The sequence below is a fragment of the Carcharhinus amblyrhynchos genome, chromosome 23 (genome assembly GCF_965287045.1).
Source record: "Carcharhinus amblyrhynchos chromosome 23, sCarAmb.v2.hapA, whole genome shotgun sequence".
NCBI lineage: Eukaryota > Metazoa > Chordata > Chondrichthyes > Carcharhiniformes > Carcharhinidae > Carcharhinus > Carcharhinus amblyrhynchos.
In genome coordinates, this window is record NC_137346.1 from 1,052,908 (window position 1) to 1,079,611 (window position 26,704).

General features: G+C 43.0%; 1 protein-coding gene across 12 annotated transcripts in view; it reads left to right on the forward strand.

Moving 5' to 3' along the window:
• Positions 1 to 26,704, forward strand: part of ncor1 (nuclear receptor corepressor 1) — a 345,530-nt gene that overhangs the window by 166,654 nt on the left and 152,172 nt on the right. For all 12 annotated transcript variants that reach the window (XM_080211013.1, XM_080211017.1, XM_080211019.1 and 9 more), the window contains 2 exons: positions 309 to 496; positions 25,767 to 25,829. In XM_080211013.1, coding sequence (XP_080067139.1) covers positions 309 to 496; positions 25,767 to 25,829 — 251 coding nt within the window. The remainder of the gene's footprint in view (positions 1 to 308; positions 497 to 25,766; positions 25,830 to 26,704) is intronic.

Consider the following 26,704-nt stretch of genomic DNA (forward strand, 5'->3'; position numbering starts at 1 on the left):
AATATGATTCTAGTCCAAACACTTAAAGACTCACCTTGTTGTTTCCCTGGAACCCTTCTGATCAGGTGAGAGGATTCATGCTGTGGCAGTATGTTTGTGTGAGATGGTATTGGCTGCTTATAGATCTATCGCTCTTTGGGTTTATCATGTTTTCATGTCTTTTGCAGATAGGGTGCAGCTAAGATGAGTTGTGCAGCTGCAAAGCCCAGAAAGACCAGGAAGCTGGATTGGAGGACAAAGCTTAGCCTGTGACATATTCATTGTAACATGCTGTTTAAATCCCAATTCTCCTCTTTGCGTCACCTCAGGGAAGCTATCAAGGAAAAGGACAAACCAGATACTGCAGGAGAGGAGCCTGAAGAAAAAGAACAGTCTGCTCCACGGGGGAGAAAAACTGCAAACAGTCAAGGGAGGCGAAAAGGCAGGATCCTGAGATCCATGGCAAAGGAAGCCATCACTGAGGAGCCACCCAATCCCCCTCCTCCACCTGAACTTGGTAAGTACTGCTGCCCACTGAAATCTTTCACATTTCCTTCCCGATACTAGCTGCAAGATTGTAAACTGCACTTTTAGGTTTCTCATTGTTCGTTGGAGCAAGCTGAGAGGAGGATCGATTTGTGGCGGGAGTGTGAAGATAAGCGATTGACTATTTTTTAGTTTGTCGCGGGGTTTCTCTTTTTTAAAAGTTACTTTAACAGTAAATTGGAAGTGGGCTGCAGGGTGACCTGGGAAAGTTTTTCTTTTAGCGCATGAGGTTTAAAAAGCAGGCTGCACTGTACAGCGGGTAGTATCGGTAGCAGCCAGCGGAGTGAGCAGGTAGCAGAGTGAGAGCTAAAGGGCTTTGGCTGAACGGGCTTAGGCAGAAACGGCGAGGCAAGGTAGGTTTAATTCTTAGCTTGTAAAAACTTAAACTAAGTAAATAAGGATGGAGGATCACGTGATGTGCTGTTTCTGCATGATGTGGGAGCTGGTGGACCCCAATGTGATTCCCAGTGAGCATGTCTGCAGTAAGTGTTGGTTACTTGAGGAACTCCAGCTCAAGGTTGAGGAGCTGGATTCTGAGCTTCTGACACTGAGACCTGCCTGGGAGGGGGAGAGTTACCTGGACACTGTGTTTTGGGAGACAGTCACACCCCTTAGACTAATTCAGCCGGTGGTCAGGGACAAGAGAGTGTGGCTCCGAGTGAGGCAGGAAGTGGGATCCAGGAGGTAGAGTTCCAGGAGCCTCAGTCCCTGAACCTGTCCAACAGGTTTGAGATTCTTGCTCCCAGTGTGGACAGGAACAGGGACTGCAAGGAGGACAAGCAAACTGAACACAGCACTATGGTACAGGGAGCCGTTCAAGTGGAGAGAGGAAAAAGAAATGTAGTCGTAATTGGGGTAGTGTAGTTAGGGGCATTGACACTGTTCTTTGTGACCAGGATCGAGAATCCCGAAGGTTGTATTGCCTGCCTGGTGCTCAGGTCCAGGATATCTCATCTGGGCTGCAGAGGAACTTGGAGTGGGAGGGTAAGAATCCAGTTGTCGTGGTCCATGTAGGTACCAACAACATAGGTAGAACAGGAACAGAGGTTCTACAGAGGGAATATGAAAAGCTAGGAGCTAAAATTAAAAAGCAGAACCAAAAAGGCAATAATCTCTGGATTACTACCTGAGCCACGAGCAAATTGGCACAGGGTCAATAAGATTAAGGAGGTAAATGCGTGGCTGAAAGATTGGTGTGGGAGGAATGGGTTTGAACTCATGAGACATTGGCACCAGTATTGGGGAAGATGGGACCTGTTGCGGTGGGATGGTCTTCGTCTGAATCGTGCTGGGACCAGAGTCCGGGCGAATCATGACTAGGGCTGTAGATAGGGCTTTAAACTAAATAGTCGGGGGGAGGGTTCAGTTGTATAGAGAATTACAAAATCAAAAGTAAAGGAGAGGGTACGAGTGCAGGTTAAAGATGAGGACATTCAATTAGTTAAAGGAGTTGAGGGCTCAGGAGAGGTTAGTAACGTTTTCAGACCACGTAATAGGACAGAGAGTATAGAAGGTGGCAGGAATCTAACCTCAGGCAGAGTAAAAAAGGTGACAAGCATGAGAAGGGAAGTGGTCAACGCAGTGCAGGGAGATGGTGTGGGGAAGAATAACCAGTCTGTGACAGGAAGGGACAGAGCGTGCAATCAAAGGAATGCACTAACAAATCGGGTCCAGATAAAGGCTGGCGTAAAAACACTTTACCTGAATGCACATAGCATTCAAAACAAAGCGAAGGAGTTGACTGCACAAATCAGCACAAATGGGTATGATCTAGTGGCCATTACAAAAACGTGGTTGCAGGGTGACCGAGACTGGGAACTGAGTATCCAGGGGTGTCAGACAATGCAGAAGAATAGACAGGAAGGAAAAGGAGGTGGGGTAGCTTAGTTAATTAGGGATAATATCAGGGCAGTAATGAGAGACGATATAGGCTCTAAAGAGCAAAATGTGGAATCAATGTGGGTGGAGATAAGGAACAGTAAGGGGAAAAAGTCATTGATGGGCGTGGTCTATAGGCCCCCCAAATAATAACTTCGAGGAGGGGCAGGCTATAAACAAACAAATAACAGATGCGTGTAAAAACAGAACAGCAATAATCATGGGGATTTTAACCTCCATATTGATTGGTCAACTCAAGTCGGACGCAGTGAACTTGAGGAAGAGTCCCTAGAATGCTGTCGAGATAGTTTCCTTGAACAGTATGTTATAGAATCTACAAGAGAGCAAGCTATCTTGGATCTGGTCCTATGTAATGAGACAGGTAAAATTAATGATCGCCTTGTGAGGGATCCTCTTGGAATGAGTGATCACAATATAGTTGAATTTCTATGGATGGAGGGTGAGAAAGTAGGGTCCCAAACCAGTGTCCTCTGCTTGAACGAGGGGGAGTACAAGAGGATGAGGGCGGAGTTGGTTAATGTAGACTGGGAGCGCAGACTAGTTGGTGGGACAGCTGAGGAACAGTGGAGGATTTTTAAGGAGATTTTTCTCAGTACTCAGCAAAAATGTATTCCAATGGAAAAGAAGGAATGTAAGAAAAGGGATAACCAGCCGTGGATAACTAAAAATGAAGGAGATATCAAATTAAAAACCAATGCATACAGAGTGGCTGAAATGAGTGGGGAAATAGAAGATTGGGAAAGCTTTAAAAAACAATAAAGAACTACTCAGAAAGCAATAAAGAAAGGAAAGATAGATTATGAAAGTAAACTAGCACAAAATATAAAAACTGATAGTAAAAGTTTTTACAAATATATAAAACAGAAAAGAGTGGCTGAAGTATATGTTGGACCCTTAGAAGATGAGAAGGAGGATTTAATAGTGGGAAACGAGGAAATGGCCGAGGCCTTAAACAAGTTTTTTTGTCTCGGTCTTCACCGTGGAGGACACAAATAGCATACCGATAATTGACGGTCATGAGATTGTAGGGGGTGCAGACCTTAAAACAATCACTATTATGAAAGAGGTAGTGCTGGGTAGACTAATGGGACTAAAGGTAGACAAGTCCCCGGGTCCGGATGGAATGCATCCCAGGGTACTAAAAGAAACGGCAGAAGTAAAAGCAGATGCATTAGTTGTAATTTATCAAAATTCGCTGGACTCTGGGGAGGTGCCAGCTGATTGGAAAACAGCTAATGTAACGCCAATGTTTAAAAAGGGGGGTAGACAAAAGGCGAGTAACTACAGGCCGGTTAGTTTAACATCCATAATTGGGAAAATGCTGGAATCTATCATTAAGGAAGAAAGAGCAAGACACCTGGAAAAGAATGGTTCACTCAAGCAGACACAGCATGGATTCATGAAGGGAAAGTCACGTTTGACAAATTTACTGGAATTTTATGAAGATATAATGAGTGCGGTTGACAGAGGGGAACCGGTGGATGTGGCGTTTTTAGATTTCCAAAAGGCGTTCGATAAGGTGCCTCACAAAAGGTTGCTGCACAAGATTAAGGTACACGGAGTTGGGGGTAAAGTGTTAGCATGGACTGAGGATTGGCTATCGAACAAAAAGCAGAGAGTCGGAATCAATGGGTGCTTTTTCGATTGGCAGTCAGTGACTAGTGGCGTGCCGCAGGGATTGGTGTTGGGGCCTCAACTATTTACCATATACATTGACGATCTGGAGGAGGGGACCGAGTGTAGGGTAACAAAGTTTGCAGATGACACAAAGATGAGTGGGAAAGCAAATTGCGTGGAGGACATAAAGTCTGCAGAGAGATTTGGATACGCTAAGTGAATGGGCAAGGATCTGGCAGATGGCGTATAACGTTGGCAAGTGTGAGGTTATCCACTTTGGAAGGAATAATAATAAAATGGACTATTATTTAAATAGTGAAAAATTACAACATGCTACTGTGCAGAGGGACCTGGGGGTCCTTGTGCACGAATCACAAAAACTCAGTTTGCAGGTGATCAAGAGACAAATGGAATGTTGGCCTTTATCGTGAGAGGGGTGGAGTATAAAAGCAGGGAGGTCTCGCTGCAATTGTACAGGGCACTGGTGAGGCTGTACCTAGAGTACTGTGTATAATTTTGGTCCCCTTATTTGAGAAAGGATATATTGGCTTTGGAGGAAGTGCAGAGAAGGCTCACCAGGTTGGTTCCGGAGATGAGGGGGTTAGCTTATGAGGAGAGATTGAGTAGACTGGGCCTGTACTCACTGGAGTTTAGAAGGCTGAGGGGAGATCTTATAGAGCATATAAGATAATGAAGGGGCTAGAAAGGGTAGAAGCAGAGAGATTATTTCCACTTAGAATGGAAACAAGAACTAGGGGCATAGCCTCAAAATAAGGGGGAGTCAATTTAGAACAGAGTTGGGGAGGAACTTCTTCTCCCAGAGTGTGGTGAATCTTTGGAATTCTCTGCCCATTGAAGCAGTGGAGGCTACCTCGTTAAATGTGTTTGAGTCACAGGTAGATTTTTGACCAATAAAGGAATTAAGGGTTATGGAGAGCGGGCAGGTAAGTGGAACTGAACCACTATCAGATCAGCTATGATCTTATTGAATGGTGGGGCTAGGTGGCCTACTCCTATTTCTTATGTTCTCTAATCCTGTTCAATCTATTTGTTTCACAATTTTTTACTAAATCAAAAGGCGATAGCATGATGTGGAGATGCCGAGATTGGACTGGGGTGCGCACTGTAAGAAGTCTCAGACCAGGTTATAGTCTGACACGTTTATTTGGCAGCACGAGCTTTCAGAGCGCTGCTCTTTCATCAGGTGAGACACATGAGGAAGGAGTAGTGTTCCGAAAGCTCGTGATACCAAATAAACCTGTTGGATTGTAACTTGATGTTGTGAGTCTTCTTACTGAATTAAAAGGTCTGAATGACCTGTGGCCCCAATGAATCATGTTTGTGCCTTCCATTGAGCTCAAGTGATAAAAGAATATATAATTAGGAAGAACTGTTCCCTGGACTTGCAGACCATTATTATGTCATATTGACTCATCCAGTGTTGCAGAATCTCTGTCACTGACTGTGGACAGAGTATAATAGGCAGTGCTAGCTCCTCTATATCTCAGAGCTTTGTAATCTGTTGGTATTTAGCTGTGTTCCCTTTTGTTCTGCCTGCTAAAATTTCACATTATACTCCATTTGGCAGATCTTTGCCCATTCAGTTAATCCATCTGTGTCCTTGTAGCCTCCTTATGTCCTCTTCACAACTTATTTCCCACCTGTCTTTGTATCATCAGCAAATTTGGCAACCATCCCATCTATCCCTTCATCCAGCTCATTTGTTTAAATTGTAAAGTATGAAATGCCAACACTGATCCCTGTGGCACACCATGTGTTGCATCTTGCCAACCTGAAAGGCATATTTGCAATAACCTTTGACGTAGCACCTTATCAAATGCCTTCTGGAAACCTCGGTACAGACATAGGGTACTTTTTTTATTTGTTCATGGGAAGTAGGCATCGCTGACTTGGGGGAGTGGTTAACAATCAATCACATGTAGGATGTGGATTTGAACCTGAATTCACGGAACGTTACGTAGAAAATAGGAGCAGGCCATTCGGCCTATGAGCCTGATCCACACTGTTCATTATGATCCTGGCTGATCGTCCAACTCAGTAGCCTGATCCTACCCTCCCATCGTATCCTTTGAGCCCCTTCACCGCAAGTACGATATCTGCTTCTTGAAAATATGCAATGTTTTGACTTCAACCACTTTTTGTATGTGTGTGTGTGTGTATGTATCTCTCACAAGTGGGGTTACATTAACAGTGCAATGAAGTTACTGTGAAAATTCCCTAGTCACCACGCTCCAACACCTGTTCTGACCAGCATGTCTTTCAGACTGTGCGAGGAAACTGAAGCACCCAAAAGAAACCCATGCAGACATGGGGAGAACGTGCAAACTCCACACAGATAGTGACCCAAGCTGGAAACTGAACCTGGGTCCCTGGTGCTTTGACGTAGCAGTGCTAACAACTGTGCTGTCCCGGTGGATGAAAAAATTTCTCCTCATCTCTGTCCTAAATCGTCTACCCTGTATCCTCAGACTGTGACACCAAGTTCTGGACATCCTTACCATTGGGAACATCCTTCCTGCATCTACCCTGTCTCATCCTATTAGAATTTTGTAGGTTTCCATGAGATCCCTCTTCATTTTTCTGAACTTCAGTGAATATAATTCTAACTGACTCAATCTCTCCTCATACGTCAGTCCTGCTGTTCCAGGAATCTGGTAAATCACCTCTGCACTGCCTTGAGAGCAAGGATCCTTAACCTTGGCCTCCTTATCTGAGCATCCTTGCTCAGATAAGGGGACCAAAACTACACACAATCTTCCAGATGTGACCTCACTAATGCCCTGTATAGTTGCAGCAAAACATCCCTGCTCCTGAACTCATCCTCTTGTAATAAAAACCATCATGCCATTTGTCTTCTTTACTCCCTGTTGCACTGCATGTTTACCTTCGGTAACTGGTGTGCGATAACATCCAGGTTTCGTTGCACGTTCCCCTCTCCTAATGTATGGTCATTCAGATAGTAAGTAATCTGCTTTCCTGTTCTTGCTACGAAAGTGGATAACCTCGCATTTATCTAAATTGTACTGTATCTGCCACTCATTTGCCCACTCAGTCAATTTGTCCAAATCACGCTGAAAAATATCTGCACTTTCCTCACAGCTCATCCTCGCACCCTGCTTTGTGCCATCTGCAAATTGGGGGATATCACATTTAGTTCCCTCATCTAAATCATTAATATACATCATGAATAGCTGGGATCCCAGCACTGATACTTGTGTTACCTCACTAGTTACTTCATGCCACTCAGAAAAAGACCCGTTTCTTCTTTGTTTCTTGTCTGCCAACTAGTTTCTATCCATCTCAACACACTGCTCCCAATCCCATATGCTTTAAATTCCACAATAATCTTTATGTGGGACTTTGTCAAAAGCCTCCTGAAATTTCAAATAAACCACATCCACTGACTCTTCCTTATCTCTCTACCAGTTACAGCCTTGAAGAATCCCAGTAGATTTGTCAAGCATGATTTCCCTTTCATAAATCCATGCTGACTCTGTCCAATCTTGCAACTATTTTTCAAGTGTTTTGCTATAAAATCTTTGATAATGGATTCTAGAATTTTCCTCATTACCGACATTAGGCTCACTGGTTTATAATTCCCTATTTTCTCTATTCTTCCACTTAAATAGTGTGGTTACGTCAGCAACCCTCCAATCTGTAGGAACTTTCCAGAGTTTATTGGATCTTGGGAGATGACCACCAATGCATCCATTATTTCTCAGGCCATTTCATTAAGTGCTCAGGGGTGTAAACTATCGGGCTTTCAATACCATCAGTTTCCCCAAAACCATTCCTCTTCTAATACTCATTTCCTTCAGTTCCTCCTTCTCACTAAATGCTATGTTTCCCAACATTTCTGGTATCTTATTTGTGTCTTTCTTTGTGAAGGCAGAACCAAAATATGTATTCAGTTGGTCAACCATTTCTTTGATCCCCATTATAAATTCGCCTGTTTCTGACGATGAGACATTTGTCTTCACCAATCCTTTTCTCTTCATGTACCTATAGAAACTTTTACAGTTGGTTTTTATGTTCCCTACAAGTTTACTCTCAAATTCTATTTTCCCCATTTTAATCAGTCCCTTGATTTTCCTTGCTGAATTCTAAACTGCTTGCAGGTCTCAGGTCTGTTGTTTCTCTTGGCCAGCTTATATGCCTCTTCCTTGGATCTAATACTATCTCTCATTTCCTTTCAAGCCATGGTTTGGTCACCTTTCCAGTTTTATTTTTGCGCCAGACAGGAATAAACAATTGTTGCAGTTCACCCATGCACTCCTTGAATGTTTGCCATTGCCTATCCACCGTTATTTCCTGAGGTAACGTTTCCAAATCTATGATCATATGACCCTGTGCCTCATATCATCATAGTTTCCTTTATTAAGATTCAGGTCTCTAGTCTCAGGATCAACCAGGCCACTTTCCAAAAAATTCTACCATGTTATGGTTTCTTACCCCCAAGGATAAGAAATAGATTGGATTGTAGATTTACAATTATTCTTTTCTCATTACAAAATGCCTAGTTTAGAATGACCTGCTCCATAATTGGTTTCATAGAAATCATAGAAACCCTACAGTGCAGAAAGAGGCCATTTGGCCCATCAAGTCTGCACTGACCACAATCTCACCCAGACCCTACCCCCGTATTCCTACATATTTACCTGCTAATTCTTCTAACCTACACATCTCAGAACACAAAGGGGCAATTTCAGCATGGCCAATGAATATAACATGGTTTCTCAATGTATTGGTCCAGAAACCATTGTGCAGATATTCCAGAAATTCCTCCTCTATGGTATTGTGACTAATTTGATTTACCCAATCTTTATGCAAAGTAAATTCATCCATAAATACAGAGGTTCCTTTATCGTATGCATCTCTAATTTTCTGTTTAATGTCATTCCCAAAATCACCACTGCAGTTTGAGAGTCTACGTACAACCCCTACTAATATTTTTTGCCCCTTAGTATTTCTTCACTCTACTCATAGAGATTCCACATTGTCAGAGCCAATATCCTTCCTCAGAGTGGTGTTGATTTCCTCTTTGATCAGCAATGCAACTCCACTGCCTTTATCTTTTTGTCTGTCTGTCCTAAATACTGAAAATACCCCTGGATGTTCAGTTCCCACCCCTGGTCACTCTATAGGCATGTCTCCATAATCCCAACTACAACTAAACCAAAAGAAAAAACGCTGGAAAATCTCAGCAGGTCCGGCAGCATCTGTAAGGCAAGAAAAGGCTGACGTTTCAAGTCCAGATTTTTTATCCTTTTGGTTCCTTACATAGGTTCGCATCCCCCTGCCATTTTAGTTTAAACTCTCCCCAGCCACTCTAGTAGATACCCGCCCAGGACGTCAGTCCTGATCCTGCCCACGTGTAACCTGTCCAGTTTGTACAACATGTAGTTTCCTTTATTAAGGAACCAGTTCCAACATGCCAGGTATCTGAAATCCTCCCCTTCCCACCATCTGTTCAGCCACATATTCATCTGATATATCCTGCTGTTTCTGCTCTGTGTAATGTGTCACTGGTAATAATCCTGAGATCACTGTCTTTGAGGTCCAACTTCTCAGCTTTTGTTCCTACTCCCTATGTTATAACTTTAGGACCTTATTGCTTTTTTGCCTATGTCATTGGTATTGATGTACACCATGACCATTGACTGTTCATCCTCCCCCTTTAGAATGTCCTTTAACTGCTCTGAGACATGATGTGGAGATGCTGGCATTGGATTGGGGTAGGCACATTAATAGTCTCACAACACCAGATTAAAGTCCAACAGGTTTATTTGGTAGCACGAGCGCTGCTCTGAAAGCTTGTGCTGCCACCTGATGAAGGAACAGCTATCACTCACCTGATGAAGGAGCAGCGCTCCAAAAGCTTGTGCTGCCAAATAAACCTGTTAGACTTTAACCTGATGTTGTGAGCCTTCTTACTGTGCTCCAAGACAGCCTTGATCCTAACACCAGTGAGGCAACATGCCATTCAGGAGTCTACTCTCTTCACAGTTGATTCCCCTGCAACTATTGCATTCCCAGAGCTTTTACTCCTCCCCTCTGCAGTAGAACCAGCCATTGAGCAATGAATTTGGCTATTACTGCTTTCCTATGACAGGCCATTCCCCTCAACAGTATCCAAAGTGGTATATCTGTTTTTCAGAGGAGTTGCTACTGGAGATTTCTGTACTGCCTGCCTATCTCTCTTGCTCTGTCTGGTTGTCACCCATTCCCTTCCTTCCTGGGGAATTTTAGCCTGACGTGACCACCTCTCTATCCATGATACTCTCTTCCTCATGGATGGTCCATAGTGAACCCAGCCACTGCTCCAGCTCTGAAAACCAGGCTTTCAGAAGCTGCAGCTGGGGACACTTCTGCATACAGGCTGGTCCCAGGCACTTGGAGATGTTTGTGGCTTTCACAGAAAGCATGAGAAGCACACCACATCTTGGAATTCTCCTGCTATGACTTAACCCTTTAAATTAAATCTTTGATATCAGATTATATCCAAACCTCTAGGGACCTTTTTTCCTGGTCCTCATTCTCACTGAATATACCCTTACAAACCATAAAGCACAGAAAAGTCCTCTGAACCTAGAAGTGATAAAAGTGTTAAATACTTACTTAACCTTACCCACTACTTGCCATCCAGCTCTCTCCCTTGTGTCCTCTTGTACTGCAACAGGGCAAGACATGTTAAAGATTTAAAACTTAGAAAGTTGTGGATCCAACCTGGGATCATGATATTTTGGATCTGGTAATGTGTAATGACGCAGGTTTAATAAACAATCTCAGTGTAAAAAAAAACCCTCAGAAATAATGACCATAACATGATAGAATTCAGTTTGAGAGCAAGAAACTTGGGTTAGAAACAGCTGTGCTGCACTTCAGTAGGGTAATTACAAAGGAATGAGGGCAGAGTTGGCTGGAGTGGAGTGGGGAAGGAGATTAACAAAAGGACCGTTGATCAGCAATGGCAGACGTTTATGAAAATAGCTCATGACTCTCATGAGAATACATAAGAATGTAAGAAATAGGAGCAGGAGTAGGCCATCTAGCCTTTCGAGCTTGCCCCGCCATTCAATAAGATCATGGCTGATCTGAAGTGGATCAGTTCCACTTTCCCGCTCTCTCCCCATAACCCTTAATTCTCTTGTCCATCAAAAACCTATCTACCCGTGACTTAAATATATTTAGCGAGGTAGCCTCCACCACTTCAACGGGCAGAGAATTCCAGAGATTCACCACCCTTTGAGTGAAGAAGTTCCTCCTCAAGTCCGATCTAAACTGCACCCCCCTTATCTTGAGGCTGTGCCCCCTAGTCCTGCTATCCTTTCTAAGCGGGAAGAATCTCTCTACCTCTACCCTATCCATCCCTTTCATTATCTTATACGTCTCTATAAGATCCCCCCTCATCCTTCTAAACTCCAACGAGTACAGACCCAGTCTATTTAGTCTCTCTTCACAGACCAAACCCCTCATCTCCGGTATCAGCCTAGTGAACCTCCTCTGCACTCCCTCCAAGGCCAATGTATCCTTGTGCAAGTGCGGTGACCAAAACTGCACATAGTACTCCAGCTGCGGCCTCACCAGTACCTTGTACAGTTGCAGCAAGACCTCCCTACTTTTATATTCTATCCCCCTCGCTATAAAGGCCAGCATTCCATTCACCTTCTTGATCACCTACTGCACCTGCAGACTGGGTTTTTGTGACTCATGCACAAGGACCCCCAGGTCCGTCTGCACCGTAGTATGCTGCAGCTTTTCGCCCTTTAAATAGTAATAGGACATAAAACATTACAGCACAGTACAGGCACTTCGGCCCTCGATGTTGCGCCGACCAGTGGAACCAATCTAATGACCCTCTAAACTAAACTATTCCAATATTATCCATATGCCTATCCACTGACCATTTGAACGCCCTTAAAGTTGGCAAGTCCACAACTGCTGCAGGCAGGGCATTCCACGACCTTACTACCCTCTGAGTAAAGAACCTACCTCTGACATCCGTCCTATAATTACCACCCCTTAATTTAAAGCTATGTCCCCTTGTGTTAGCCATCACAATCCGAGGTAAAAGGCTCTCACTGTCCACCCTATCCAAGCCTTTGATCATCTTGTATGCCTCAATCAGGTCACCTCATAACATTCTTCTCTCCAATGAAAATAACCTCAAGTCCCTCAGCCTTTCCTCATAAGACCTTCCCACCATACCAGGCAACATCCTGGTAAACCTCCTCTGCACCCTTTCCGATGCCTCCACATCTTTCTTATAATGCGGCGACCAGAACTGTACGCAGTACTCCATGTGCGGCCGCACCAGAGTTTTGTACAGTTGTAACATGACCTCACGACTCCGAAATTCAATCCCTCTACCAATACAAGCTAACACACCGTATGCCTTCTACTCCCTCCCACTATTATTTCTGCCAAACTGGATAACCTCACAATTGCTAACATTATACTCCATCTGCCAGGTCCTCGCCCATTCGCTCAGCCTATCCAGGTCCCTCTGCAGACTTTCCACACCCTCCACGCAATTTGCTTTTCCACTCATCTTCGTGTCATCAGCAAATTTCGTCACCCTACACTCAGCCCCCTCCTCCAGATCATCTATATAAATGGTAAATAGCTGAGGCCCCAGCACCGATCCCTGTGGCACTCCACTAGTCACCAACCGCCAATCAGAATAGCACCCATTGATACCAATTCAGAAATTCATTGTGGTTTAGTTATTTGTAAGCTGAGATTTTATGCTGATAGAATGACTAAAACCTCCTACCTAATCGCAGTGGCCTGTACAAGAAAGCTGGAGGGCTGGTTTGTCCCAGAATGCCTGTTGCCCATGACCTAAGAGTTGTCAGGAAGTCAAATATTTAACGGTTATTTTAAATATCCTAGCAGTGACTGATTCAAATATCCCATCAATGAACCTATCAGTAACTGCTGTACTGTGGTTGGCTGGAAATGGATTTCTGGCTTTGGGGCATGGTGTTATGTGAGTTTATATATTTCTACTGATCTAAAAGCACAAATTCTCCTTCAGAAAATGGTGCATCACAGTCTAACACAGTATAAATGTCAGTTGTAAGGGAATAAAGCCCTCTTGTCTTTAAATCCATTTATAAAGTATTCAGGTTTCATAGTTGTGGGCATGTAATTAATTTGATGTAACATTAATCACTGTCTGGAGACCCCCACCTGTCTTAGTGCTAAGGGTTAATGAAACATCCTGACTGAATCCAAATCCCCTCTGACTTTTAACAGTGGAGTTACTGGGATGGAAGCAGTTGTTCCCTGTTGTTGAGCATTCCTGGTATATTTCAGCCCTGGTAATTTACCACCCGTTCACTTTCATGCAGCTGGTGCTGACTCATAGTTCTTGGAACTATTCCCTCCATTGCTCAGTCTGTGAGTTGTTTCCCTCTGGGCTCTGAGCTGAACTGCTGCCAAAGATTCCCAACAAACCTACATCTACTCCCCCTGCAAATCATTTCATTGTTGCTCATGAGTGTGCCCATCCAAGAAAATGTGGTGAGTCTGTTCACCACTTGAGTTTACAAAAGTCAATGATTTAGAACGCTTGGATAGATGTGGTGATGCAACACTATCCTAGGATAGGTCATGTTTATAATTCTTTCTCTTCCTCTGTCACGAGGTAGCCAGCCCGTCAACGTACAGAGAATATCTTTTTACCAACACGTATTCTGATTTACTTCCTGTGTATTTAATTCTTTTGAACCAAGGGCATTTTCTGCAGCAGAAATGTTCTCCACTTTTCCTAAAAACTGTAAATCGTTCACACAGAGATCAGCAACCGGTTCAGAGCCTAATTTGAGATTAATGTGGAATCAGTCTAACAATTTAATAGAATTTATTGCCCTATCTTTATGTGAAATATTGGTAAATCTCCATGAGCTTTCATATTAACTCAGTATCAGCAGCTAATAGGAAAATATTGCTATTATTGTGGGAAATATTTTTGTCCCCGACAGCAGGGTATCTAGATTGTGGATGATCTGGGCTAAGGCAACACAGTCCTATTTATATTCCTGATTCACTGATTATTACTCTGAATGTTGAGGACCTGCAACTCTGGGAAAGATTGTTCACAGTGCTGCTGTCCCATTGTTGCATAAGTCCCAAATCGTAGCATTAAGATCTGCCAGTATCAGCAATGAATGTGAATTTTTGGGAGCGTGTGATTCACACTGTATGTTCTGAGATGCTGGGACACATCCTAAAAAGCCCACATAGACACAGCCCAGACAGCCCAGGTGTGTTGTAACTGAATTCATGCGCTAGTCAATGAAGATGTAAAATGCAGAGCTCTTGATCTTGTATTTGTGTATGCTTGGACCCAGCTGGATAAAAGCATAATGATCTCATAAAACTCTGTAAAATGCTTGTGCTGGATGAAACTGCTAGATCAGTATAGTCGCACTTTGTGGTTGTAATGTGAGTGCGGTGCGTGTTTGGGGCAGATAGTAATATCCAGGTGGCATAACTCCATGACCAAGGATGTTAGATTCTACATCAGAAATCTGTATTTAATTTCTAACACTAGAGTAAATCTATGCAGTTTTTTTCCTTTGTATTTTAGATCTTTTTATAAAGCTGCAGTATAGCACAGATTTTTTTGAAATTGTCCAAAGAATTAATTGAAGCATGATTTTCCTGACTATAATATAATTTACTGTGATGGTGGGCTGGAGCCAGGTGGTGCAGGCTCACTGCAGTCTTGTATCCTTTTGGAAAGTACAGCATTGTATTTTTCAGAAGTAATGATTGGATGAGAAATCAGTGTGGATGTGGCACCCATTTGCTCACTCAGCATGCGAGACTAGCAGAAGATAGTAAAATAAAAGCAAAATATTGCAGATTGGGAATCTGAAATTTAAAAAGGAAATATTCAGCAAGTCTGGCAGCATATATGGAGAGAGAAAATGAGTTAACATTTTGAGTTCTCATGTGACTCATCTTCAGAACTCCAGTAGTTTATCCAAGTCATTAATAGAGATGGTGAAAGCGGCCGTAGCAAAATACCATTTGTCACATCTAGTCAGGGAGCCAAGACAAAGGAATAGCGTATGAATAAAATGAATAGAATTGTGTACCCAAGTTTACAGATGGCAATATCTGGAAGTACCAGAAGTTATTTGAATGGGAGGATGATGGGGCTTGGATGTACTACTTGAGCAGACTAAACTGGCAGATGAAGTTCAATGTTGAAAAGTGTGTGATCATCTACTTCAGATTTTAGAGTTCCAAATCAGAACAGTAACTAGGAGGTATGGCATGAGCAAAGGATTTAGATGTTCAGGTACACAAATCACTAAGAAGTTGTGGATAGGTTTAAAAAAAAGATAACGGTTAGAGGAATGTTGGCTTTTGAGAGGGTAGAAATTCAAAACTGAAGAAGTTAAGCTTCAGTCATGCAGAACTCTGATCAGATCTTTTTTCTTCAAGACTGAATTCAGTTTTAGGCACCAAACCTCAGGAAAGGTTTATTGGTTTTAGGAGGAGAACAACACGGATTTACCAGGCTGGTAACAGGCTTTAAAAGGCTGAATTATGAAGGCTGGAATTTTAAAGTTTATTTATTATTAGTCACAAATAAGGCTTACATTAACACTGCAATGAAGTTACTGTGAAATTCCCCCATTTATTTCCCCTATTTATTGCCCAAAAGCTGCAAACCTGGGATGTTTTAATGCACAGGGTGTCTTGGGATATGGGTGTATGCAAGGTAAATGACTTAAGTAACAGATCAATTATAATTTTATCTAAGAGAAAGTGGAACAAGCTCAGGACTGAATGGCCTTTATCTATTCCTAAAAGTCAAAGAGTGAATTGCTGCATAGAAGGAGACAATTAGGAATGCAGTAGCCTGGTGGCATTGTCATTGGATTAGTCATCCAGAGATGACTAATTTATTGGTAATGCTCTGAGGACCTGTGTTCGAATACAGAACGAGATGATATGGTGGCACAGTGGTAAGCACTGCTGCCTCACAGCACGGGGGACCTGTGTTTGATTTCCAGCTTGGGTCATTGTCTGTGTGGAGATTGCATGTCCTCCCTGCGTCTGCGTGGATTTCCTCTGGCTGCTTTGGTTTCCCCCACAGTTCAAAGATGTGCAGGTTAGGTGGATTGGCCATGCTAAATTCTCCCTCAGTGTACCCGAACAGGCGCCAAAATGTGGCGATAAGGGGATTTTCACAGTAACTTTATTGCAGTGTTAAGGTAAGACTGCATGTGACTAACAAATAGACTTTTACTTTTATCCCATCATGACAGTTGGTGAAATTTGAATTCAATGGAAATCCGCAGTTAAAAGTCTCCTGATGACCATGAAACTATTGTCGATGGTTGTAAAAACCCATCTGGTTCACTAATGTCTTTTAGGGAAGGAAATCTGCTGTTCTTACATGGTCTGGGCTACATGTGACTCTAGATCCACAGCAATGCAGTTGGCTGTTAAATGCCCTTAGGGAGGGATGGGCAACGAATGCTGGCTGAACCAGCGACACCCATATCCCAAGAACAAATAAAAAAAACTAAATTTGATCCATCTACTCCAGGCTGGTTGCCCACGGAGCAGTGCAGTCAGTTGGCCCTGCAATTTAATTTCCTTCAAGTACGCATTGAATTTTTTTGGACATGATCAATTATTTACCCAGTGGTCAATGTGTTCCAAGTGATTACACTCATTACATTAAAAAGTTCTTCCTTGCATTTCCTCTGCTTCTCTCAACCAAAATCTTAATTCTTTGTCCCCTCAACCTGTTCCATCAACTAATGGGAAGAATTTTTCTTGATGATCTTATCCAAACCTGTCATGATCTTGAACACCCCTATCAATCTCCCCTCAATCCCTTTCCTCCAAGGAAAACAACCCCAGCTTTTCTCACCTAACTTCATAGCTAAAACCTCCCATGCTTAGACTCATTGTGGTAAATTACCTGTGCACAGTCTCAATTTTCCCCTAAAGTGTGGTGTCAAGAACGGAAATGGTACTGTACAGTTTGAACTGAACGAGAGCTTTGCACAGATTCAGCATTACTGCTTTTGTACTGCTAAAGAACAGAGAGATCAAGACTTTTGATCTTTCATCCATCAGAGCAGACACAAAAAGTTCAAAAGGAGCAACAATTTGCATTGCAAGAGAAAAGGATGCTGATTGGTTGGCAAATCAACTCTGATTAGCCAAGATATTGCCATGGAGAATGCACGAGGAAGCTGTTGTTTCCTGTGCTTTTGCTTCATTCAAAAAAGACGCACTGTCTAGATTATTTTTTTCTCAGTCTAATTTGGCATTGGCATACTCTTGCTACCATGATTGATTTGCCTTTCAGTGCCCTAATTGATTATCCAGTCAGAGCACTCCAATTAGCTAATCAGGAATTTAAGAGACATGCTCAATTTGTGTGCCTTTTGTAGTTTTTGCAGTCCCTAGAACAGTATGCACAGCAGAAGGCATGATATTTCAGGTGATCCGACAGTTTTTAGGCGTACGGCCTATATTCCCTGATTTTGTGCCCAGTGCCTCTATTTTTGAAGCTTTTCAAATGCTTTCTAACCACTCCCTCAATGTGGCCTGTCATCATCAAAGATTGATACACATGCACCCCAAGGTCCCTCTGTCCCTGCAAACTTTTGAGATATGTGCCATTAAGTTTGTATAGCTTCTCCCTATCCCTTCCTTCTGCTGAATGCATCAGCTCCCATTTCCCTGCATGGAATTCCATCTTCCACTTGTTTTCCCATTCTGCTGGCCTGTTCATGTCGTGTTGTTTATGATTGGTATCATCCTCCCTGTCTACCGCTTTTGCAATTTTGAGAGATAAAAAAATGGCAGCTATTAATAGTTTAATGAAGGTCAAAGAGCCAATGGGTCCATTAAAAGATAACTCGGGTAAACCAGTTAAAGATGATTGGATATGGCGGATACGCTGAATGGATTTTTCATGTTACTTTTCAAAAAGAGGGCTTTAAACAAACTCCAGTCACTGTAAATGGGACTAAGTACTCACAGATGTTAATAGTGCGTTTTGCAGGAATTGGAAGGATTAAATAACAACATGGGCTATTTGCAGAAGGGCCAAACAGGACATTTCAAAGATGGGCCATTCAGCCACGTGTCCTGTGATTCCTGCCAAACCACCCATGAAGTGCAGATTCTATTTTTACTTGCATTTCCTGCGTGCTGGTTTTGTCCGGTTAATATTTTCAGCTTGAGTGGCAGTCAAATTCGTGGGAGCATAGTTTTAAACTTGTGTGGCCCTCAAGGCTCTGTGTTGCGAACCTAAATGCTCAACAAAGTCTTAAAAACTTGGACCCTCCGAATATGTATCCTTGGACAATCGAGGAACTTAAGGAGACATTAATGCAGTCTTTCAGAGCTCTATTATTTTAATAGATATAATTGAGAATGCAAATATAATTCCACCAACAATATGAAGAATTAAAAGAATAAAATGGGTATAGCTCAATTTGATTCCTAGCGAAGGTTGTTAAGGGGGCAGCGTGCATATTTTAAAGGAATTGGCTAGTAGCTGTTGAGAAGCAAGATTTAAGCCAACCATCGCAGTTTATTTTCCCCAGGGGGGAGAGAGGTGGGACAGGAGTTAATGTTAGTGAAAGTAGGTAACCCACCAAATGAGTGCTGTGCTTGGACTGGGATCAAATGTCCTTGACTGGCTGTGTGCCATGAATTCATTGCATGCCTGTGGAACAGCTGATATTTATCAGCTGAGATGTCAACACTGTTCTGAGAGCTCTGTTTCAGTATGGTTTCGTGTGTTTGAATTTTTAGCAGTACACTCCGTTTCTAGTGGGAAAGTGTGAAATACCTGTGACTAGAATTGGAGGTTTCAAGTCAAACCTCGCGTGATCTTACATCATTATCATCGAGTTTAATGCAGCACATTATACTTCCTTTCTCCAAGTTTCTCATCCTTCTTCCTTTTCTATTTCTCCACCCACCCCTCATTCCCCTGCCGCTGCCGGGGCCCCCCCCCCCCCCCCCCCCCCCCCCCCCGCCATGTCATCTTTCTCCAATTCCTGTTCCATTTACATACATACACACTTAGGAATTAGGAGCAGGAATGGGCTGTTTGAGCCTGCACCATTCAGTCAGATTGTGGCTGATCTGATTGTGACCTCAAGTCTACCTAGTGCTGTCTTAAAAATATTTAGAATCTGCTTTCACTGTCTTTTGAGAAAAAGCGTTCCAAAAACTCATGAACCTCTGAGAGAAAACTTTCCTCCTCATCTTTGTCTTTGACTCCTTGTTTGTAAACAGTGGCCCCAAGTTTAGAGTCGTCCATAAGGGGAAACATCTTTTCCATATCATAGACTCAGAGGTTTACAGCATGGTAACAGGCCCTTCGGCCCAACTTGCCCATGCCACCCTTATTTTTAAACCCTTAAGCTAGTCCCAATTGCCTTCATTTGGCCCATATCCCTCTATACCCATCATGTCCATGTAACTGTCTGAATGATTTTTAAAAAACAAAAGTGTACCTGCTCCTACTACTACCTCTGGCAGCTTGTTCCAGAAACTCAGCAACCTGTGTGTGAAAAAATTGCTGTCTGGACCCTTTTGTATATCTCCCCTCTCACCGTAAATCTATGCCCTCTAGTTTTGGACTCCCCTACCTTTGGGAAAAGATATTGACTATCTAGCTGATTTATGACCCTCATTATTTTATAGACCTCTATAAGATCACCCCTCAGCCTTCTACACTCCAGAGGGAAAAGTCCTACTCTATCCAGCCTCTCCTTATAACTCAATCCACCAAGTCCTGATAGCATCCTAGCAAATCTTTTCTGCACTCTTTTTAGTTTAATAATATCCTTTCTATATTAGGTGACCAGAACTGTACACAGTATTCTAAGTCTTTTACAACTTCAACAAGACATCCCAACTCCTGTATTCAGTCTGCCTTGTCAAGCCTCCTTATGACTTTCCATGCTTTGATCAACTCACTTCTTAGTCTTCTAAACTCCAGCGGATGCTGACCTAGCCTGTCCATCTTTTCCTCATAAGGTAACTCGCCCAATCCAGGCATTAGTCAAGGAAACCTTCTCTGAACTGCTTCCATCACATTTACGTCCGTCCTTAAATAAGGATGGCAATACTCTGCATAATATTCCAGATGTGGCCTCACTAATATCTTGTATAATTGAGGTATAATCTCTCTACCTTTGTATTCAGTTGCCCTTCCCAGGGATCAGTCTGGTAAACCTTCGTTGTACTCCCTCAATAGTAAGGACAGATAAGGAGACCAAAACTCCATACAGAATTCTGGGTGGGTCTCACCAATGCCCTTTACAATTGCAGCAAAACATCCCTATCCCTGGACTCAAATCCTCTCCCTTTAAAGGCCAACATACCATTTGCCTTCTTTACTGCCTGCTGTACCTGTGCACTTACTTTCAGCGACTGATGCAAAGACACCAAAATCTCGCTATTTACACTCATTGAAATAATCATCTGTCTTCCTATTATTGCTACAAAGTGGATAACTTCACATTATACTGCGTCTGCAATGCAGATGCCCACACACTCAGCCTGTCTAAATCACGCTGAATCATCTATGTGTCCTCCTCACAGTTCACCCTCCCATTCAACTTGGTATCATTTGCAAAGTTGGAGACAATACATTCAGTTTCCTCTTCCAAATCATTAATATATAATGTGAACAGTTGGGGTTCTAGCACAGATCCCTGCGGAACCCCATTAGTCACTGACTACCAACCAGAAAAAGACCCATTTATGCCAGTGTTTTGCTTCCTGTCTATTAACCAACTTTCTGTCTATCTCAAGACATTAACTATAATCCCATGAGTTTTAATTTTACATGGTAGTCTGTTGTGTGAGAGTTTGTCAAAAGGCTTCTGAAAGTCTAAATAAACCACATCCACTGGTTCTCCTAGGTCAACTCCACTGGTTACATCTTCAAAGGATTCCAATGGATTCGTCAAGCATGATTTCCCCTTTGTAAATCCATGCTGCTTTGTCATAGAAGATCATAGAATCTCTACAGTGTCGGAGGAGGCCGTTCGGCTCCAGCTAGACTCCCACTCAGGTCGGACTCCCGTAACCATACATGTTTACGCGCTAATCCACCTGACTCTAAGGGACAATTCATCATAGAAATCATAAAAACCCTACAGTATGGAAAGAGGCCATTCGGCCCATCGAGTCTGCACCGACCACAATCCCACCCAGGCTCTACCCCCATATGCCTACATATTTACCCGCTAATCCCTCTAATCTACGCATCTCAGGACACTAAGGGCAATTTTAGCATGGCCAGTGAACCTAACCTGCACATCTTTGGACTGTGGGAGGAAACCCATGCAGAATGAGCAGAATGTGCAAACTCCACAGTGACCCAAGCCGGGAATCGAACCCAGGTCCCTGGAACTGTGAAGCAGCAGTGCTAAACACTGTGCTGCAGTGCCACCCTAATTTAGCATGACCACTCTACCTAACCTGCATATCTTTGGAATACAGGAGGAAAGTTGAGCACCTGGAGGAAACCCACGCAGACATGGGGTGGGGGGAATGTGCAAACTGCACACAGACAGTTCTGATTATTGTCTGATTTGCTTCCTCCTTACTTGATCACACTCCCTTCTTTGATTATTTTTCCCTTCTCTGATTTTCTATTGCTATCTTTAATGTGCATTTTCTTTTGCTAACCACCTCTTCCTTTCTCTTGTCACATACAATGTTATTGCATTTTCTGTTTTGCTTTCTGTTTTGCATTCCAAGGGCTTGACGTTGTTCCAACTGCCTGCAGAAATTTCACGCACGCAGCAAACCCAGTGTTGTTAAACTGCTCAATTTGTGCTAGTCAGCCATTGTGAATTCAGTATCCATCTCAATCTGCCAGTTTACTCTTGGGTTTTCTGTTACTTATCTGTTTTTGCCCTAATGCTGTATACCGGTTTGCCCATAATCTAGAGCCTGTTTTCCTTGTAGATGTGAGGTAAAAAAACAACAACCATTATCAAAATCTGTTTATATAACAAAGTATTGCTCCAGTATGTTGGTGTACCATGGTATGAAATCCTTTCCGTTCTCTCGCCTCTGATTCACAAGGTTCAGTGATCAAGTCTTATTCCAGGGCTGAGCTGACACTCCTGTGCAGTACTGAGGGAGTACTGCAGTGTGGTGCCATCTTTCTTATGAGATGTTAGATGGAGGCACCATCTGTCTGCCTGGTTGGATGCAAAAGATCCCATGGCACTATTTCAAAGAAGAGCAGGCGCGTTAACCATGGTGTCCTGGCCAATACGTATCCCTCCATCTAAATTGCACTAAGCAGATGATCAGCTCATTATCACATTGTGGTTTAAGGGATTTTGCTGTGTTCATCTACGGCATTTTTACATTTTATTTGTACTTATTCGTGGAACATAGGTGTCGCTGTCTGGCCAACATTTATTGCCCATCCCTAGTCACCCTTGGTGGGCAGTTCAGAATCAACCACATTGAACAAAGAAGAACAAAATCAGCCTGGGAAACAGGCCCTTCGGCCCAACGAGCCCATGCTGCCATCTTAACACCACCTCTCTACCCATGACCCCTATCTAATATTACCTTGCCCTTGCCATTGCTGTGACTCTGGAGTCACTTGTAGGCCAGACCAGGTAAGTATGGTGGATTTCCTTCCCAAGAGGACATTAGTGAACCAGATGGGTTTTTCTGACAATTGACAATGGTTTCATGGTCATCAGTAGATTCTTAATTCCAGATTTTTTTATTCAATTCAGGTCCCACCATCTGCCATGACAGGATTCAAATCTAGGCCCCTAGAACGTTAACTGAGTTTCTGATTAATAGTCTAGCAATTTTTGCATGGAGGACGGTCACCAGTGGCGTGCCCCAGGGATCTGTTCTGGGACCCTTGCTGTTTGTCATTTTCGTAAATGACCTGGATGAGGAAATGGAGGGATGGGTTAGTAAGTTTGCCGACGACACGAAGGTTGGTGGTGTTGTGGATAGTCTGGAGGGATGTCAGAAGTTGCAGCATGATGTAGATAGGATGCAAGACTGGGCGGAGAAGTGGCAGATGGACTTCAACACGGATAAATGTGTAGTTGTCCATTTTGGCAGGTCCAATGGGATGAAAGAGTACAATATCAAGGGTCGGAGTCTTAGCAGTGTTGAGGAGCAGAAGGATCTTGGGGTCTGGGTCCATAGGACTCTTAAATCGGCCTCACAGGTGGAGGATGTGGTCAAGAAGGCGTATGGTGTACTGGCCTTCATTAATCGAGGGATTAAGTTTAGGAGTCGGGAGGTAATGCTGCAACTTTATAAGACCCTTGTCAGACCCACTCGCCTCGCTACAGGAAGGATGTGGAAGCTATTGAAAGGGTGCAGAGGAGATTTACAAGGATGTTGCCTGGATTGGGAGGCATGCCTTCTGAGGATAGGTTGAGGGAGCTAGGTCTCTTCTCCCTGGAGAGACAAAGGTTGAGAGGCGACCTGATGGAGGCTCATAAAATGTTGAGAGGAATAGATAGGGTGGATTCTCGGAGGCTATTTCCCAGGGCCGAAATGGTCGCTACGAGAGGACACAGGTTTAAGGTGATGGGGAGCAAGTACAGAGGAGATGTTAGGGGTAAGTTATTCACTCAGAGGGTGGGGAGTGAATGGAATCGGCTGCCGTCAGTGGTGATAGAGGCGAACTCGCTGGGGTCTTTTAAAAGACATCTGGATGAGTACATGGGATTTAATGGGATTGGGAGTTATAGATAGTTCTATGGCTTGGTAGGTATGGATATGATCAGTGCAACTTGTGGGCTGAAGGGCCTGTTTGTGCTGTAGTGTTCTATGTTCAATAATATCACTAGACCATCACCTCCCCCAACTGTGACCACACTTCAAAAGTACTGAATTGACCATAAAGTTTTTTTTAACCATCCAGTAATCATGAAAAGTGCTATATAAATGCATAGTTTTTTTCTGAATATTGTAGCTGGACTACAACCTAAGGTAGGTATTGTGTTTAGAGGGGATGACTCAATGAAACTTTATAGATAGTGACCTTTGACTTATTGCCACGCCTTTAGAAACATTTGGTTAGATGCTGCCAGTGAACTGGAATTTGTCTTGGGTGCTCAATTGATAAGGGTAATGCAGTTGATGTGGTGTATATAGATTTCAGTAAAGCGTTTGATAAGGTTCCCCATGGTAGGCTACCGCAGAAAATACGGATGCATGGGATTGAGGGTGATTTAGCAGTTTGGATCAGGAATTGGCTAGCTGATAGAAGACAGAGGGTGGTGGTTGATGGGAAATATTCAACCTGGAGTTCAGTTACTAGTGGTGTGCCTCAGGGATCTGTTTTGGGACCACTGCTGTTTGTAATTCTTATAAATGACCTAGATGAGGGTGTAGAAGGATGGGTTAGTAAATTTGCGGATGACACTAAAGTTGGAGGAGTTGTGGACAGTGCGGATGGATGTTGTGGTTTGCAGAGGGACGTGGATAAGCTGCAGAGCTGGGCTGAGAGGTGGCAAATGGAGTTTAATGTGGAAAAGTGTGAGGTAATTCACTTTGGAAGGAGTAACAGGATTACAGAGTATTGGGCTAATAGAAAGACTCTTGGTAGTGTGGATGATCAGAGAGATCTCGGTGTCCATGTGCATAGATCCCTGAAAGTTGGCACCCAGGTTGATAAGGTTGTTAAGAAGGCGTACGGTGTGTTAGCTTTTATTGGTAGAGGGATTGAATTTCAGAGCAGTGAGATCATGTTGCAGCTGTACAAAACTGTGGTGCGGACGCACTTGGAGTATTGCGTAGAGTTCTGGTCGCCGCATTATTAGAAAGATGTGGAAGCACTGGAAAGGGTGCAGAGGAGGTTTACCAGGATGTTGCCTGGTATGGTGGGAAGGTCTTATGAGGAAAGGCTGAGGGACTTGAGGTTATTTTCATTAGAGAGAAGAAGGTTAAGATGTGACTTAATTGAGGCATACAAGATGATTAGAGGGTTAGATAAGGTGGACAGTGAGAGCCTTTTTCCTCGTATGGTGATGGCTAACATGAGGGGACATAGCTTTAAATTGAGGGGTGATAAATATAGGACAGATGTCAGAGGTAGATTCTTTACTCAGAGGATAGTAAGGACGTACTAAGGTGTACCAAATTGACCCTACACTATTCTCCCCTGAATCTGGTTACAATAGGGATACCATTCGGATACACACGGGGCAAGGTAGGTGCAGGAAAATGCTTTGTTAAGATGGCGGCGCGGGCTCGTTGGGCCGAAAGGCCTGTTTCCCGTGCTGGGTTATTCTTTGTTCTTTGACGTGGAATGCCCTGCCTGCAGCAGTAGTGGACTCACCAATTTTAAGGGCATTCAAATGGTCATTGGATAGGCATATGGATAATATTGGAATAGTTTAAGTTAGCGGGTCATTAGATTGGTTCCACTGGTCGGCGCAACATTGAGGGCTGAAGGGCCTGTACTGCGCTGTAATGTTCTATGTTCTATTTATGTGTTCAGTCCCAAGATTTGATTTAACTTTCTGTTGGCAGCAGGAAATGAAATTTGTCCAACTTTGGAGGAAGCAGAGTTGACAGAGTTTTGCAGACCATCAGCAGCTTTTAAGGAAGGTTTTAAGCATGGTTAATGTAAATAGATGGATCGATTGTAGGGAGCTGAGATTGTTCCTTGTACTTTTCAGCTGTGACTGAGCCTGTGGAGACTTCCCGTTGGACAGAGGAAGAAATGGAAGTGGCCAAAAAAGGTTAGTATATTTAAAAAACATCTCGTCTGGTTTCAAAGCCTGACAGTATTTCATTGTGTCTTATTTTGTTCATGTTGCTGCACTGCCTTTGGTGTAGAGAGCTTCCCTCTTCAAGACTGTTGATTAACGAGCCACTTTGTTAAATCTGAAAATGCAAATTAATCACTTTATAAGCATCATCTACTAATTTGAAAGCTTTGCAGTTTCCATTCAAATGACTTTGAATTTACAGCACAGAAATTAGCCTTTCAGCCCTCCTGGTGTTTATATTCCATGTGAACCTCTTGCCACTCCATCTTTTACTTCTCATTCTTTCAACATATCCTTCGATTAGAAACCTTACTGTTGAATATAGTATGTAAAGTCTAATTCAATTATAATATAACTTGTATACGTTAAAAACAGCTGTTCTTGTTTGTTGCCATAGTTGGATCACTGAGCTATCTCCGATTCCTTGTAATGCATTGTTGTAGTACTAATAAAATTATTTCAAATTTTAAACATTTAATCTAGGCTAACACTTCAGCACAGTATTGAGGGAAGTACTGCATTACAAGAGGTATGCCAACTTTAGGATGAGGCAATAAACTGAGGACCTGTCTACCTTCTCGGGACAATGTAAAAAAAGTGGAAAATAGAAAGACTTGCATTTATACTGCACTTTTTATTGGTGATGCAGCGAGAGTGCCCCCAGCAAGAATATTATGGAAGAAGAGGGTACTGTACATGGTGATGGGTTTTGTTGGATTGGGAACTTACTTGGATGAATTGAGCCATTTGCAGAGGACACAAGTTGAAGATTATCAAGTGGAATGTCAAAGCGTGGTGCAGGCCAGTAAGGAATGAGGATGGGAGATAGACGTGGTCAGCAGGAA